This window comes from Amblyraja radiata, chromosome 1 (assembly GCF_010909765.2).
Source record: "Amblyraja radiata isolate CabotCenter1 chromosome 1, sAmbRad1.1.pri, whole genome shotgun sequence".
Classification (NCBI taxonomy): Eukaryota; Metazoa; Chordata; class Chondrichthyes; order Rajiformes; family Rajidae; genus Amblyraja; species Amblyraja radiata.
Genome location: NC_045956.1, coordinates 77,318,022 through 77,336,123, shown reverse-complemented (window position 1 = coordinate 77,336,123; position 18,102 = coordinate 77,318,022). Strand labels below are relative to the sequence as shown.

The 18,102-nt window shown below is 43.3% G+C and overlaps 1 protein-coding gene across 14 annotated transcripts in view; it reads right to left on the bottom strand.

Moving 5' to 3' along the window:
- sec31a (SEC31 homolog A, COPII coat complex component) overlaps positions 1-18,102 on the bottom strand; it is a 105,488-nt gene that overhangs the window by 25,764 nt on the left and 61,622 nt on the right. For 12 of the 14 annotated variants that reach the window (XM_033025010.1, XM_033025032.1, XM_033025019.1 and 9 more), the window contains 2 exons: positions 4,389-4,478; positions 40-175 (listed from right to left, as the gene is read on the bottom strand). In XM_033025010.1, coding sequence (XP_032880901.1) covers positions 40-175; positions 4,389-4,478 — 226 coding nt within the window. The remainder of the gene's footprint in view (positions 1-39; positions 176-4,388; positions 4,479-18,102) is intronic. The other 2 variants (XM_033025060.1, XM_033025050.1) reach the window with 1 other exon arrangement.

Genomic DNA, 18,102 nt, shown 5'->3' with positions numbered 1-18,102 from the left:
AATGACTCATAGGAGAGAGTGTGGCTCCTTTACACTTACTTGGAGGGAACGTCTGACGTGACCCGACTTGAGAATAGACATTATATGCAGTGGATGGTGAGCCTTGTGACTGCAGCTGCCCAGCAGGATTTGGAATTGCCTGCAAAGCAAAACCTGGCGGTGGGGGGACTTCATCCTGAGGAATGAACACAACAGCAATTGAATGTATGGAACCAAACTCAATGCCCAACTTTGATACGATATCCACCCATCCATAAAAAGGATAGAACTTAGAACAGAGAAGAATAGATGCAGGAGTAGGCCATTCAGCCCTTCGAGCCAGCACCGCCATTCAATATGATCATGGCTGATCATCTAAAATCAGTACCCCGTTCCTGCTTTTTCCCCATATCCCTTGATTCCTTTAACCCCAATAGCTAAATATAACTCCCTCTTGAAAACATCCAGTGAATTGGCCTCCACTGCCTTCTGTGGCAGATAATTCCACAGATTCACAACTCTCTGGGTGAAAAGGTTTTCCTCATCTCAGTTCTAAATGGCCTACCCTTTATTCTTAAACTGTGACCCCTGGTTCTGGACTCACCCAACATCGGGATCATTTTTCTTGCATCTAGCCTGTCCCAAATCCTTTAACAATTTTATATGTTTCTATAAGATTCCCTCTCATCCTTCAAATTTCAAGGATAAATCAATCAATCAACCTTTATTGTCATCTTGCAAAGCAACAATTGTACAGTGTAAAATGAGAAGACGTTTCCCAGGGAATACCAGAGAATCGTACATAAAACTTAAACATTTCACACATAATAACAGTAAAAACAATCCAGTCCCTGATGAAACAGTATAAATAGTTAAAAGCAGGTAAAACAGCAACATTAAAATACAGTAAAAACAATCATTAAAATGTCCAGGGCAGCTGATTTGAGTGGCCAGTGCCACAGTTATTAACTTGTCAGTGCAAAGCAGCAGAATCAGGTGGAGTGACTGTTTAGCAGCCTCACAGCCTGTGGCAGGAAGCTGTTTAATACAAAGGTATAATACAAACAATAACATTTAAAAACATGTAGATGACAGAGATTGTTGCATGGAACCAAGATGTGGGTTAGCCCTCTGAATAATTCCATTCAAATACTGAGTATGTATATGTCTGCAATGAAGTACAAACTTTAAAATAACCAACTTTTATGAAACCGACCCTTGTTACAAGAATGTCTCAAACAGCTGCAGGAGATACAAATAATAAGTAAGAAAAGGAAGAAAGATTTGACAGCAGAGGAATCAAAGGCAGTATGGAAAATAGAACAAGAACAATTTGTGAAAGTGAAGCAAGGTAACAAAGCCAAGGGATCGTGCGAGAGAACCACTGAACCAAGAGCACTGAAATTGAGGGTCAAAAGGTAAGGCAAAAGATCAAAGTAAACACAATAGCAAGTAGATAGAAATCAGTGAAACAGCCAATTCTTTTAAGACGTTGTATTTTCAATTTTCTTACTGAAAACCTAATTGCCATTTTATTCATGTTACTGTTGTAATGATAGTCATTTTTAGTTTTATGGCCCAATGTTTTAAAGAAAACAAAAGTCATTATGCAAAAGAACTATAATTATTGGTCTATAGTCATAGAGTTGTACAGCACAGAAACGGGCCCATCTCATCCATGTTGACCAAGATGGCCATTTACGCTAGTCCCACTCGCCTGCATTTAACTGGTATTCCTCTGAACCTTTCCTACCCACTTACCTGTCCAAAAGTCTCTTAATTGTTATTTTACCTGTCTCAGCCATTTCACTGACAAACAGTCTTTTACTTTTGCAAATTCTACAAGCATCACTTCTGATGGGAAAGCATAGGATATATTTAGTTTGCAACATTTCTCCACGATCATCACGAAATGTCTAAATATAAATTGTACATTTAGAACTCAATCTTCTTTTTCACAATTGCAATAGATCAACTCGAGCCAATGTCCTAGGTTAAAAGTTGAATTAAATTCTGACATTTCTGCATCACGGATGATATTTGAGAGTAAAGCTCTCCATCAAATTTCATTCCTGAATGCGGAAATGCCCAAAGTCAAACTGAAGAGCTGAGCTGGCATCCCATTTGCCTTCTTCAACATCCATCTTTTTGTTTTCTGCATAGCAAATCAAACTGAAGCTAGAAGTGTGGGCAGCGATAATTCTAACAGTGTGCACTCAATTCTCCCTTAAAAGTAACATTTTTGTTATTAAATTAAATTAACAAAATTTAGAATAGAACTTTTTTTGTGCTTTGTTAAAATCTAATATCTAATATCTAATCTAATCTGTGATCGACTTGGAACGCATGAGTTTGAGAGCCTGGATCTCTTTCCATCTAGTTCAGAACAACCGGCAAAAGATTAATTTTCTATCTGTTCACGGCTGTGAAGCATTTATTTTATGTTGCAGAAAAGTGCAAGCATATCTGAAGATGTCCTGCGTTTTGAGTTCTGCCAACAATAGTCAATAAAGGGACCTGCGATATCTTTAGTGCAACTAACAGTTTCCTCAGTAATCAAGTTCAACAAAACAGCTATAAACCTTTGGTACACAAATATGCTGGAGAAACTCAGCGGGTGCAGCAGCATCTATGGAGCGAAGGAGATAGGCAACGTTTCGGGCCGAAACCCTTCTTCAGACTATAAGCTATAAACCTTTAATGAAGCGTATACAACGCAGTAGCAACTGAATTTTTCTCATACCTCAGCAAAGGATCTTTTCATTACATTTTCTCCAGCAGTCTTGCAAACACATTGCTAAACACCCGTCATGGCAAATCATGCGATTTCTTGAAACTCCCAATGCTCTCCTTAACCACTAACTCACCCACCTGTAAAAGCTACATTGAACTAAGTTACAATAACGAAGAGTCCCAAAAGTAGAGAGAACAATCGATGTTAAGTATTCTCATTGTTCCACTATTTGTGTCCAGTGAACTCCATAAAGACAAAGAGATTTCTGGAATGCCTGATGTAGGAAACTTCTGTATGGAATTAAATCTAACTGCATGTATGTGACTCCTGGTACAAAAATCAGATGTCCGGATTTCCATTGCCCGCCCCCCCCCCCCCCCCCCCGCCCCCCCCCAACAACGAATTTAAACAAAATAAAATTCAGACAAGACAGCAGTAAGCCAGACCCAAAGCTTAATCAGCAAGTGAATCAGTGGGAGTGGCGGCGCCTAACGGCAGCGGCTCGACTACAGTCGTCTGTCTTTTTTAATTTTTGTCTTGTTAAATGTATGTCTTGAGTTATTTTTTATTATTTTTTTATAGTTGTGTATATGTGGGGGGTGGTGGGGGAGCTGTGGGGGAAACCGTTTTAAATCTCTTCCCTGTGCGGGGACCCGACTATTTCCTGTCGGGTCTCGGATGTCGTTGGGCCTAACATCGTGGAGCTGGCGGCGACCTCCGGCCGGGACTAACCTGAGGGCTCCAGTTGCAGAGCCTGCGGAACTGAGATCGCGGAGCTGGCCAACTTTGGAGCGGGAAGAGCTGTGGTGGCGCGCGGCTGCGACCCGACTTTGGAGTTCGGAGGCACCGGCCGCAGACCCGGTGAACAGGAACATCGGGAGCTCCAAGTCCCTGATGGGAGACCGCTTTTCCGAGCTCCGCAACGGCGACTTCTCCCGCTGGAATCGCGGGTTTAAAGGACATGGAGCCGGGGCCTAACATCGCCCGGCGTGGCTTAAACGGCCTCAGGACTTACCATCGCCCGTCGGGGGCTTTAACATCGGAGCCCCAGTACGCCTCGACACTGCAGTTGGACTGCTGGACCGCGGGAGAAGGAACAAAGGGTAGAGATAAAGACTTTGCCTTCCATCACAGTGAGGAGATGTTGGAGACTCACTGTGATGGATGTTTATGTAAACTGTGTTAAGTGTGGGTCTTGGATTGTTTTGTAATGTAAAAAACTGTAGAAATTATATTTCGTTCAAACCTAGGTTTGAATGACAATAAATGCATTCTATTCTATTCTATTCTATTCTGAAGCTAATTGAATTAAACATGATGAGAGAGAAATGCCTTCAGGTCGGTCGCATTAAACATAGGATATGGGTTCTTATGAGACTGCTGATCGTTCTAATGGGTTTTCAGGTCTTAAACCTGACAAGTTAACTATGTTTCTTTTTCAAGGACACTGCCTGACCTCATAAGTGTTTCTGGCTTTCTCTGCCTTTGATATAGCAGTGGCTTTCCAATTTAGTCCACTTAAGAAACTCGGTTCCATTGAAGTCAATTTTTGTCGAATTTTGGAAGCACAGCACAAGCATTGTTTATTGCTACCGACCAAGGACGATTTCTTTCCCAGGTTTCTGATGTGAAAAGAGGCACTGGTTCAGAGAGCAGAAGATTAACACCATTGTACCTGTGCGTTAGATGCAGAGGTTGGTATAAAGCTGGGGAGGGCAGTGGATGTTTGATTACTCCATGATGTAACAGTAGGGGCTGGTCCAACCTGGAGCAAACAGAGACAGACACCAATAATGGGAAAAAAAATAATAAAGAATCACAGACACATACAAAAAAAAGTAAAGGATGGCATAAAAGCTCCTTTGAAACATGCACAAACAAAACCAAAATGAGCAATGCATTATTAATACATTTTCATTTTGAAGATAAACAACATTACTGACTACATCTTAGAGATGCTTAAAAAATATTGCATTGCATGCATTATATTCAAAATAACAGATATCGTCATGAAGACACACAACCAGGTCAAACATCATGCACTACACCATGGCACACAACAGGAGTCCCAGATTAGAATCAAGCTTCTGCAAACATCCACACAAACATCCACTCCAAGGGCAGATAGTCAGAAACTTCTTCCCATGGTAGAGTATCAAATAAAAAGAGACATTGGCATACGGTGAGAGGAAGAATTTAAGGGGACCACAAGGAAAATATATTTGTTTTGCAGAGAACGTTTGATATCTGGAACGTGCCAGAGGAGAGATGGATCCAGTCACAACCTCTAAGAGGTATTTGGAGTTAATTAAAGAGGCAAGGCATTGGATACTGTTCTGAAGGGCCCGGTTCTGTGCTGCATGACTCTACAACTCCACGTCATTTGCCAACGCCATCCTGTGTGATTAATAAAGCAAGCCTGTATTGGACACCCACAGGATATACCACCGGTATTTGGGTTATATATACCAGGATATATAACCCAAATACCACCGACCTTGGTTGTGTGGCAATTAAATTATATCAATCAATCAATTATCAATCAATATCCCAGTAAAGAGAGATTGGAAAAGAACAGGAAGCTGTGGGAAGAAACACACAGAGTAGAAAATGACTTGATTCCTGGTGGCCTAGCTAAATGCTCCATATGGTGCAGTGCAGAGATAAAATTGGACCCAATCTGGTCACAACCAATATGGAAATTTGGTTGAAGTACTCTTCCCAAGTTTTGAAATCTAAGGGTTAGTCAAGGTTCCCAATTCTCATTACTATTTGGTGCGCTTAGGAATAGGAAGTGTGTTGTTACATCTTGAAGAAATGAGACTCCTCCTATCAGGCAAAGCAGACCAATTCTTAATGATTCTTCTTTTATCGACTTTTTACAAGCATATGGTGCAACATAACCGTAAAAATTAAATGTTTCAGAACCGGGTGAAGGGTGGGTAAAGATATTAAATAGGTAAATCTCTTTCAATCTCTTTCTTTTTATTTCCTTTCTTTTTTTTCCTTCTCTTTTTTCCTTTCCATCTCTTTCTACCTTTTCTCCGAGCTTTCTTTACTATCTCACGAACTAACACTATCATCACTGCTTATGATACTCTTTTCCTCTCTATCTTTGCTTGTCTCATTTTCTGTTCTATTCTGTTAAATTTGAAACAAGAAGTTGTACATGTACTGTAATATCTCATTATGCATTAGGTACTTGTGTACTACATTATTGTACTTACTTCTAATAAATTTTTTTAAAACATTTAAAAAAGGAATAGGAAGTGTAATATTGGATAAGGAATGCAAGGACCCTATCCTGGTATTCATTTTCCAGAGTGGTGAGATAGTTGGAGCCAGGGAAAATTACAGCTTCAGATTCAAATGCTGGTTCTCGCCCTAATGGCTGATCTCAACTGGGCAGAAGAGAGGAAGCACCAATTGTCATGAACTCCTTAGTTACCCGAAGATAAACCAGCCCACAGTTTTAGTCCAGATAGCACATCTCGATTGAAAATCTGTTGGAGATATGGATATTGATTTGGATCAAGCAGGGCAGTAAATTCTCTGCCTCTAAATAATCTCCCATGATATGTGGAGAATTACACAGGTTTCCAAGGTACCAGAGTATTCCCAGGCCCGGACAAACACATCCCTAGCAAGGAGGGGGGAGGGGAAGTGAAATCAAGCAAAGCTTTATTGCATTTTGACAGAGTGTAAAATATTACTGTAACTATTGCCGTACTTCAGCCGTGTGCTATGTAGTCAACATAACAGCGCAATATAAACATCTATTGAACAAACATCATCCGGTGGCTAAGGAAGTGGAAGCAATTCAAAACACATTAACAGTCCAAAGAAGGGTCCCGACCAAAAATGTCATCAGTCCATTTCCTCCACAGCTGCTGCATGACACGCTGAGTTCCTCCATAGCCATGGAAATGTCACCACATTCTTGCACAAAGACTATGTTCTGGCCACAGGAAATAAAAAATTGAGGTGGGGAAAACACGGCAGGAAGAGAAGAATCAGAAAATTCTCCGAGTCACTGATTGAATCCAACAATCTAGAAAGGAAAGTGTTAATACAGGTGGGTGCCAGTCACAAATCTGGCCTGAAGTGCTACTTGTCCACAGGTCGACGGCTTAATATTACGTTCCTTTGTTTTGCTAACATTTCTCCGAAAGAAATTGAGTGTGCTGCAGCTGTGGAAAATTGTAATTTTTCATCACAAGGATGGAAGTCTCAATATTAAACTGAAGAAATCATTACTCAGATGGGGATACAATGCAGGACTGAGCAGATGAAAGGCTCGATGGTGATGAAAACAAGTAGGATAGACAGGCAGAAGCACGGCAGGGAGTGTGGAAGGAAGGTTGGATTAATTTGCATTTATTTTACTTCGGAGTCACGTGAGTGACTACGTGAAGAACCCCGCCAGGACGCATGCGTGTCATATCGCTACACGCATTGCAATGAGTCACAGCAGGGGGAACGACGTTCCCTTAGCGGCAGAATTTGAAAGCCGGGAACAGCAGGTAAGGAGACTCTGCGTTCCTTCCACTTACCTTACAGGTGGAGACATGGACCAGATCCACGAAGGCTGCGAGAAAGCTGGCGGGGGAGAACCGCGGAGTTGCGGGCAGCCGGCAGCAGCAGCCAACGGCACGCCAATCTCCCGAAATGGGAACAGCTGTGCCCGACTTCGCTCCCGCACCAGCCACGGCCGGGCGGTAGAGCGAAGCAAAAAACTAACATCGTTGACTCCGATGAGTCCGACTCTGAATAGCCGCGAGCGGCCAGTGCCCGTGAGCATTGGGGCCGGTTGGAGCGGCTTCAGGAGCAGCCGCGAGCGGCCAGTGCCCGTGCGCATTGGAGCCGGTTCGAGCGGCTGGGAGCGGGGAACAAGAGCAGCCGCGACGGCCAGTGCCTGTGAGCATTGGAGCCGGTTGGAGCGGCTGCAGGATCAGTAACAGCCGCGAGCGGCCAGTGCCCGTGAGCATTGGGGCCGGTTGGAGCGGCTGGGGAAACAGGAGCAGCCGCGAGCGGCCAGTGCCCGTGAGCATTGGAGCCGGTTGGAGCGGCTGCTGGAGGAAATACTCCAAGTGGCAGGCTCCGGGAGATGGAGGCTAGCCACAGTGGGCAGTTAGTAAGCCCCACAGCAGTACCTCTTGTGGGGCTGCACAGTGTTTCTCCCTCATCAAAGGGGAGCACGGAGGGTCAATTCTAGACTGACCCTGAAGAGGCGAGTGATCAACATACCCCTAGTATGCCTGGGGTGAAAGAAAACATGTTGGATATGGTGTCCCAGTTTATCCAACCCGACCAAACTGGCCTAAACCTGGAGCTGAAAATAGCAGTAAGCATTGACTACATGTCTTTTAACCAACTACAGGGACAGGCATTATCGGACACCACCGCACGACACTTACCACCAGGGAACTGCAAGTCGCTAAATGTTCCCAGTGTCAACCAGTGCATCTGGACACATGTCGGGGCATCAATTAGAACTAGGGACTTAAAAATACAGAAAGTCCTAAAAGTCCTAACAGCAGGAATTAGGCTTTTGCCCGCACATTGAATGAGCAAAACAAGACCCTAGACCACCAAGATGCACTGGCTTTACTCTGCAACTCACAATACGAGTTAAACAATATTAGGAAAAGTGCTATCCAACCGGCTTTAGACCCCAAATTTGCAGGCCTCTGCAAACCTGGAACCTCCAAACCATCAATACTACTATTTGGAGGGGATTTATCAAAACAAGTCAAAGAACTTGACGAGGAGGCGAAAACCCTGGGGCTCATAAAAGCAGCATCCAAAAGCTACTACGGCCATAAACATCACCCCTACGCACCCACCAGTTGGCCAAGACAAACTGGAGAAAGCGCAAAACCAGGAACACCCAACATCGGTCTTTTTTAGGCCATGACCCAGACCGACCTTCCTGGAAAATGCGCAAGCCCTCAACACCAACCCAATTACAGACCCAGACAACGGCGCCTCAACGTCCACGGAGGATGCCGAAGAAGTAACATGCCTACCACTGGTAACCATGGAGGTAGGTGGGTCTGGTTCCTTAAGAATTAAAGGGAGCATGGAAGTTGGTGGGAGATTACGATATTATTTGGATGCATGGAATAAGTTAACTACCGACACTTATATTCTAAGCAGTATCCAGGGTTATACCATAGAATTTATACAAAAACATAACCCTCCAGTTCAGCATGTACCAAACCGAATGTTCGTGCTCACAGGCATAGAAAAATCTAAAGCATATGCTGAATTACAGCGGCTATATAAAAAAGGAGTAATTGAGAAAACCCAACAAGAATCACAGGAATTCGTGTCCAACATCTTTATAAAAAACAAGAAAGATGGTGGTTGCCGCATCATCATCGATTTAACTACTTTGAATACCTTTGAACAATATATTCATTTCAAGATGGAAACCTTTGTTACTGCTAAGCAATTGATTTCCGAAGGCTACTACATGGCAAGCATCGATTTAAAAGATGCTTACTATACAGTACCCACAAGAGGTGACCACAGATGTTATTTAAAATTCAACTGGATGGGTCAGCTCTGGCAATACAGGGCACTACCTAATGGCCTAACATCAGCCCCAGGCTGTTCACAAAAATTTGAAACCAGCCCTAGCGTTACTGCGGAAACAAAAACACGTGGTAATGGCATATCTAGATGACATACATATTGTTGGCAAAACTTTGGAATTGGCTAAACAAGCGGTAACAGCCACAAAACAATTGTTTGGAAAACTGGGGTTTATCATCCATCCAGTTAAGTCTAAATTAACGCCTTCAACAAAAATGGATTATGTGGGGTTCACCATTAACTCAGTACTCATGTCAGTGACTTTGCCGAAAGAAAAGGTTACAGCCTTAATAGAGGCTTGTAGCGAAATCATTGATATCACCAAACCATCCATTAGACTGGTAGCTAGAATAATTGGGACGATAGTGGCTGCATTTCCAGCCACACAATTCGGACCTTTACACTATCGAAATTTACAGAGAGCAAAAATAAGAGCACTCAAACTTAATGATGGCCATTTTGACAGACCAATGAAGCTACCAACAGAGGCCATAATGGAACTAAAATGGTGGGAACATAACCACAGGTATTGTTCCAATCCAATAATTATCAGCAACCCGTCTATGGTACTACAAACTGATGCCAGTGCACTTGGTTGGGGTGCTACCAATTCCATCTCCAGCTGTGGAGGGAGATGGAATGCACAGGAGGCATCATTATTACAAACACTGGGCATAAACTACCTGGAAATGTTAAGTGCATTCCATTGCCTTAAGTCATATTGTTTTGGGTTAAATCACCAGCATGTTAGACTACAAATTGACAACACCACCATGGTAGCATATATCAACCATATGGGTGGAAACAAATCGACATCATGTGACAATCTGGCCAACACAATTTGGCAATGATGTATCCAGAGAGATATTTGGATATCAGCTACCTACTTACCAGGTAAACTAAATTTAGTGGCAGACACCAGGTCACGCAAATTCAATGAAAACACTGAATGGATGTTGGATAAAAATGTATTTGCTGAAATTACAGCATGGCATGGAACACCAGATATCGATCTTTTCGCATCCAGGCTCAATCACCAGTTATCAAATTATGTTTCATGGGAACCAGACCTGGGGCAGCGGCAACAGATGCATTTTCACTGCATTGGGGGAAATTGTTTATTTATGCATTCCCTCCTTTCTGCCTCATCAGTCGGGTATTAAGGAAAATACAGCAAGACTCTGCGTCTGGTATTTTGATAGTACCCGATTGGCCTACTCAACCATGGTTCCCGGTGATACTAGACATGGTATTCGAACCATAATAATAATAATAATAATACATTTTATTTATGGGCGCCTTTCAAGAGTCTCAAGGACACCTTACAAAAATTGAGCATGTATAGGAAAAACATGTAAGGGGAATGAAATAAATAGTAGAGACATGACTAGTACACAAAGTAAAGACAGAATTCAATACAAAACACAGCATGAGGCAATTAATGCACAGATGAAAAGGGACGGGGACGTGGGGCTAAGGATAGGCAGAGGTGAAGAGATGGGTCTTGAGGCGGGACTGGAAGATGGGGAGGGACACGGAATTGCGGATCAGTTGGGGGAGGGAGTTCCAGAGCCTGGGAGCTGCCCTGGAGAAGGCTCTGTCCCCAAAACTGCGGAGGTTGGACTTGTGGATGGAGAGGAGACCGGCTGATGTGGATCTGAGGGACCGTGAGGGTTGGTAGGGGGAGAGGAGGTCAATGAGATATGTGGGGGCCAGATGGTGGAGGGCTTTGTAGGTGAGGACCAGGATTTTGTAGGTGATCCGGTGGGAGATGGGAAGCCAGTGAAGTTTTTTGAGGACTGGAGTGATGTGATGCCAGGATTTGGTGTGGGTGATGAGTCGGGCGGCTGCGTTCTGGACCAGTTGGAGTCGGTTGATGTAGGTGGAGCTGATGCCAAGGAGAAGTGAGTTGCAATAGTCCAGTCGGGAGGAGATGAAGGCATGGATGAGTCTTTCAGCAGCAGGCGGAGTGAGAGAGGGTCTGAGTTTGGCGATGTTGCGGAGATGAAAGAAGGAGGTTTTAATGACATGGCGGATGTGAGGCTCAAGGGAGAGGGTGGAATCAAAGATCACGCCAAGGTTGCGGGCCTGGGGAGATGGGGAGACAGTGGTGCCGTCGATGGTGAGAGTGGGGTTATTGATTTTGCTGAGTGTGGCTTTGGAGCCTATGAGGAGGAATTCTGTCTTATCGCTGTTGAGTTTGAGGAAATTATGTTGCATCCAGGTTTTTATAGCTGACAAACAGGAGTTGATATGGGAGAGGGGGGGGTTGTGGGGGGATTTGGTGCCAAGGTAAATCTGGGTGTCATCAGCGTAACAGTGGAAGTCCAGATTGAAGTGGCGGAGTATCTGACCAAGGGGGAGGATGTAGATGATGAAGAGGAGGGGGCCGAGTACGGAGCCTTGGGGAACGCCTTGAGTGACTGCGGCTGTAGCAGAGGTGTGGTTGTGGAGAGAGATGAAGTGGGATCTGTTGGAAAGGTAGGAACGGAGCCAGCTGAGTGCAGAGCCTTCAATGCCGAGGTCCTTGAGTCTGGTGAGCAGGATGTTATGGTTCACTGTATCGAAGGCTGCGCTCAGGTCGAGGAGGATGAGGATGTTGAGGGAACCAGTGTCAGCAGAGGTGAGGAGGTCGTTGAGGACTTTGAGGAGAGCAGTTTCTGTGCTATGGAGGGGGCGAAAGCCAGATTGGAGGGGTTCAAGTAGGTTATACGCAAGGAGGTGGGAATGAAGTTGCGACGCAACGATACGCTCCAGGGTTTTTGAAAGGAAGGGGAGGTTTGAGATTGGGCGGTAGTTAATGAGAGAGGAGGGATCAAGACCAGGTTTCTTTAGGATTGGTGTAACGGCAGCAGTTTTAAAAGCGGAGGGGACAATTCCTTGGGACAATGAGGAGTTGAAGAGATTAGTGAGGTAGGGGCAGAGTACGGGGAGGCAGGACTTCAACAGGGGAGTGGGGAGAGGGTCGAGGGAGCAGGTGGTGGGTTTGGAAGAGCTGATGAATTTGGAGATTTCAATAGGGGTGACCAGGTCAAACTGGGAGAGGAAGCAGTGTGGAGGAGGGGTAAGGAGGTCAGTGGAGATGTTGAAAGGAGGGGCCGTGGTAGGTGGTGGAGTAGATGCTGGGGAGTCGGGTACAGGGGATAAAGATTGATAGATGGTGCTGATTTTATCAGCGAAAAAGTGGAGGAATGAGTTGCAGAGATCCGGAGTAGAGGTAGGGAGAGTGTTGGCTCGAGGCTTGAGGAGGTTGCCCACTGTGGAGAAGAGGGTTCTGTGGTTTAGGCAGGGATCGGTGAATATGGAGGAGAGGTAGGCAGATTTTGCAGCAATGAGGGCATCTTTGTAGTCAGTGAGGTGGAGTTTGTAAGCTTCAAGGTGGACTGTGAGAGATGATTTCTTTATTAGTCGTTCGAGTTGGCGACCAGTCTGTTTCAGTTTACGAAGTGCAGGTGTGTACCAGGGTGAGGATGTGTTGAAAGTTACGGTTCTTGTTTTGAGGGGGGCCAGAGTGTTGAGGGAGGTAGACAAGGTGGAGTTGAGATGGTTTGTGAGATCATCAGGTGAGATGGGGGTTGAGTCCAGTGGGAGAGTGGTGGAGAGCAGGTCAGAGAGATGGAGGGGATCAATGGATTTTAGATTCCGGAAGGTGATTTCTCGGAGGAAGCGGGGGCGAACCATGCATCACCATCCATCATAGACCTAATTTACTGGTCCATCCGGTAACAAAGGAAAGATCACCCACAGATCTATGAACATCCCGTCTGTTCTGGAATTCCTGGCAAGCCTCCATTACGATGAGAGGCTCAGTTTTAATGCCATCAACTGCGCCAGAAGTGCTCTGTCAACATACCTGTGGCAAGGAACAGAGCGGCATTCTGTTGGGACACACCCTGGTAACCAAACTCATGAGGGGCATTTTAATGTTAATCCCCCAAGAACCAGGTACTCCCAAATATGGGATGTGAGCATTGTACTGACCATGTTAAGAAACTGGTCTCCAGCTACAGCTCTGTCCCTACAGAAACTGACTATGAAAACAGTCATGCTGATGGCCTTGGTCACGACACAAAGGGTCCAGTCACTACAGAACCTAAGGCTGGACAACATGACTATTTCATCTGGAAATTTAACTTTTCACATCAATGAATTAGTCAAACAGAACTGACAGGGGTCAGCAGGCCTAAAAACAGAATTCAGGGCATACCCGACAGATGATCGTCTCTGTATTGTAACACACCTACTATTATATATGGAGTATACTAAGATCATCAGAGGGAAAGAAATGTCACTTTTAATCAGCTACAAACAGCCACTCAAAACAGTGACAGTCCAGACCATCTCTAGATGGCTAAAACAGGTCCTAATAAGGCTGGAGTAGACACTAGCATTTTAAATCTCACTCCACCAGGGCTGCCGCTACATCAGCAGCTATGAAGTTGGATGTTCCTATGGACCAAATCCTCAAGACAGCAGGATGGTCAACAGAGAAATCTTTCCAGCGATTTTATAACAAACCAGTCATTGAACCTGGAACATTTGCAGAAACAATTTTAAGTTTAGTAATATAATTTACCCCATAAATAGGGGCTATAATTTGGTGTTAATATATTTATCGTTGGGTTTTCAATATCGTATTGATGTCTAATGATGTTAACACTATTCTCCCCATAATCAAGGCAGATGTGATGCATGGACTCGTTTCCACGGCATGAAATCACAGAGCTTTAAAATCTTCACGTAGTCACTCACGTGACTCCGAAGTAAAATAGTAAGGTTAAACGAGAACTTACCAGTTTGAAGTTTGTTCGTTATTTTATGAGGAGTAACGTTGAGGGATTACGTGCCCTCCGCTCCCACCCTTGATCATATACTCAACTGGTATCTCTTCTCTAATCTTACTATGTTTAGTCATTACAATTATCTGTGATTTCACACCGCTGCTTTGAAGAATGACACGCATGCGTCCTGGCGGGGTTCTTCACGTAATCCCTCAACGTTACTCCTCATAAAATAACGATCAAACTTCAAACTGGTAAGTTCTCGTTTAATCTTACTATTTCTATTCGAGTGGCCTGAAGGGTATGGCACATGAACTCAAGATGTAAATATGTACGTGCGACAGGCAATGTAGTCGTTATGGAAATATAGCTAAGAAGGGAACAGGACTGGCAGCTTAATGTTCCAGGGTGCAGGTGCTACAGGAGAGATGGAGGTGAGGGTACAAGAGGAGGGGTATTGCTTCATTGAAGGAGAATGTCACAGCAGTAGTCTGAGATGACATTATTGATGGTTCGTCCTGTGAGGCTATATGGGTGGAGATGAGAAATAAAAAAGGGATGAAGGTTATTAACTAAAAAAGTTGACTAGGACAAAGCTGTATACATTGTCTATGTGGACTTCAGCAAGACTGCTCTGAAAGGTTAGATCGCATGGGATCCAGGGAGAGTTAGCTAACTGGACAGAGAATTGGCTTTATAGAAGGAAGCAGAGGATGATGGTGAAAGGTTTTTTTTTGGACTGGAGGCCTGCGACTAATGGTGCTCCTCAGGTGGGCCCATTGCTGTAGGTGGCTTATATCAACGATTTGGATGAGAATGTACAAGACATGATTAATCTGGAGGTGACACTAAAGTGGGTGGTAACGTAGATAGTTATCAAAAAATACAGCAGGATCTTGATCAGCTGGGCAAATGTGCTAATGGAGTTTTACTTTTCGGTACATTGGCTTCATAAATTAGGGCACTGGGTATAGAAGTTGGGATGTTATGTTACAGTTCTACCACACATTCGTGAGGCCGCATTTGCAGTATTGTGCTGAGTAATGGTCACCCTGCTATAGGATGTTGTAAAGCTGGAAAGGGTGCAGAGAAGATTTACAAGGATTTACCAGGTCTCGAAGGCCCGAGCTTTAAGGAGAGGTTGGGCAAGTTAAGACTTTATTCCTGGAGTGCAGGAGGCGGAGGGCTGATCTTATAGAGGTGTGCAAGATCATAAGGGGAAAAGATTGGATGAATACACAGGGTCCTTTAACGCAGAATAAGGCAATGGGGAATAGATAGGGTCGATGCAGTCTTTTACCCAGAGTTGGGGAATCAAAAACCAGAAGACATAGGTTTAAGGTGAGAGGGGAAAGATTTAATGGGAACCCGAGAGGCAACTTTTTTTGCTCAGACATTGGTGGTCTATGGAACGAGCTGCCAGAGAAGATAGTTCATGCCATAACTGGAACAACATTTAAAAGATATTCGGACAGATACATGGATAGGAAAGGCATAATTGCAGCTGTCACAGTCCAAAATAAGAGGATCTGCACCTACATTGGAAATGCAAGTTCTCCACAAGAAAATGTACAATTCTGTGGTTCCCTGGCAAATCCTTGTAAATCTTCTCTGCCCCCTTTCCAGCTTTACAACATCCTTCCTATCGCAGGGTGACCAACACAGAACACTACCAAACAGCTTCCTGGTGAAATTCACTGTTATTGCTATGAAATTTTACTGCTTGATAGACAGGCATAATATTATATATCATGAATCAATATTATTCTTAATTCAATAAGCCTGAAGTCAAAAATGTGCAGACTGTACGTTATCAATAATCAACCTCTGAAGAGAACAATGTATTAGAATTCTTAGAAATGACTAAGTCTTCAAATGAGAACACAGCAATATTCAAGTGGGTTATTCATGCTTCTATTGGTAGCATGCTGGGATAGGGGAATCAATTAAATATTGGCAATTATATATAGCCTTAGAGTACAACCAAATTGTCTCAAGTGTTCTTCACATAATGAATTACAATTGGACCACAGAAAAAGCACTGTGGTTATTGAAAGACAAAGTCCAGGGCCAAACACTGAGACTGCCAAGATTACTGCATATTTGGTCTCTTTCTTGGGTGTGGTCTGAAATTACTTTGAACGTGAAGGTTACAGAACAGTAATGGACGAGAAGAACAAATGCTTGGAAAAGTTTCAACTAAATTTAATCAATACACGTATTTTAAGCAACACTATTATGGTTAAGACATTGATATTTCTAATGAGTGTATGAACTATTTTAATTTGTTCATTTTGTTTCATGATCACCCGCTCTCTATTTAATGAGAGCAAATTAGTTACAGTGAAAACAGGAAAACACAGTATGTACAGTACCTATCATTGCAATGGCAATGTACATCTCTAAGGTAAAATCAGACATAAACTTTCTGATTGTTTTTTTACAAAGATTTTAACCAGAGATTGTAGTAACATCATAGCTTGTGGCAGCCTGAGAAAATAACTGCAGTTCGCTGCTAACCTAACAATCTATCTGCTCAGTCAGCACCCTGGTGGCCCGAACAACATGACACCAAAACAACATGGGATTTCTAAAAAACAAATTATCAAATAAAAATGAAGATTCAAGGCAATAAAAAACAAAATGACAGCATTTCCCCTTGGGGGTGAAAAACTCCCTCATCACTTGCAAACTTCCTGGAACAAACACTAAACTGCACCCTCAGGAAATCACAGCGAGAAGGTGTTATATCTTAATTCACGTCTGAACAATCTTAGTTTTAACAATGGAAATAAAATTCTTACATATATCATATAACTTGTCTAAATTAACCTAATTTACCTGAAGTGTATAAAATTGTGAGCGGCATAGATAGGATAGTCAGAACATTTTTCCAGGGTGGAAATGTCAAAGTCTAAAGGGCATTGCTCTATGTTGAAGGGACAAAGTTTAAAGGAGACGTGCAGGTTTAAAAAATATATTTACACAGAGAGTGGTGGGTGCCAAGAACATGCTGCCTGGAGTGGTGGTGGAGGCAGATACGACAGTGGCATTTAAGAGGCTTTTGCAGGGAATGGAGGGATATGGATCAAGTGTAGGCAGAGGATATTGAATTAGCATCATGTTTGGCACAGCCACTGTGGGCCCAGAGAATGTTTCTGTGCTGCACTGTTCTATGTTTTATGCCACAATTTTTAAGCCATGTTTATAATGTTAACATTGTTGGTAAACATCCACATTTGCTATTGCTTTTCAATTTTCTTGCCTCATTTATCAGATAAACAATGATTCTTTGTATTAATAGATACATTTAGTATGTTGTGATTTGTTCAGTCATCCTGATCCATAACACTCCTTGCATCCTAGCTGTTGATGAATTAAAGCATTATGTTTAACTAATTACAGAAACATAGAAAATAGGTGCAGGAGGAGGCCATTCGGCCCTTCGAGCCAGCATGGCTGATCGTCCCCAATCAATAACCCGTGCCTGCCTTCTCCCCATATCCCTTGATTCCACTAGCCCCTAGAGCTCTATCTAACTCTCTCTTAAATCCATCCAGTGATTTGGCCTCCACTGCCCTGTGTGGCAGGGAATTCCACAAATTCACAACTCTCTGGGTGAAAAAGTTTTTTCTCACCTCAGTCTTAAATGGCTTCTCCTTTATTTTAAGACTGTGGCCCCTGGTTCTGGACTTGCCCAACATTGGGAACAATGGGAATTATAATACTATTGCAAAGATAATTCTAATGTTAAATGAGTTCCTAGTTTGAATCATGTATTCTATGCACATTAAGAATAGAAAATATTGAAAACACTCCACAGTTCAGGCTATATTTGTGGAAAAAGAAACAGAGCAATCAAAATGGTTTCAGACCTGAATCTCTTCACAGATGCTGCCTGACCTGCTGAGTTTTTCTAACAGCTGCAGATTATTTTTCAGTGCTTTCTATGCCAGTTGCACTGCTATGTATATCTATCACATAGCAGTAAGACGTGCTCTATGGACT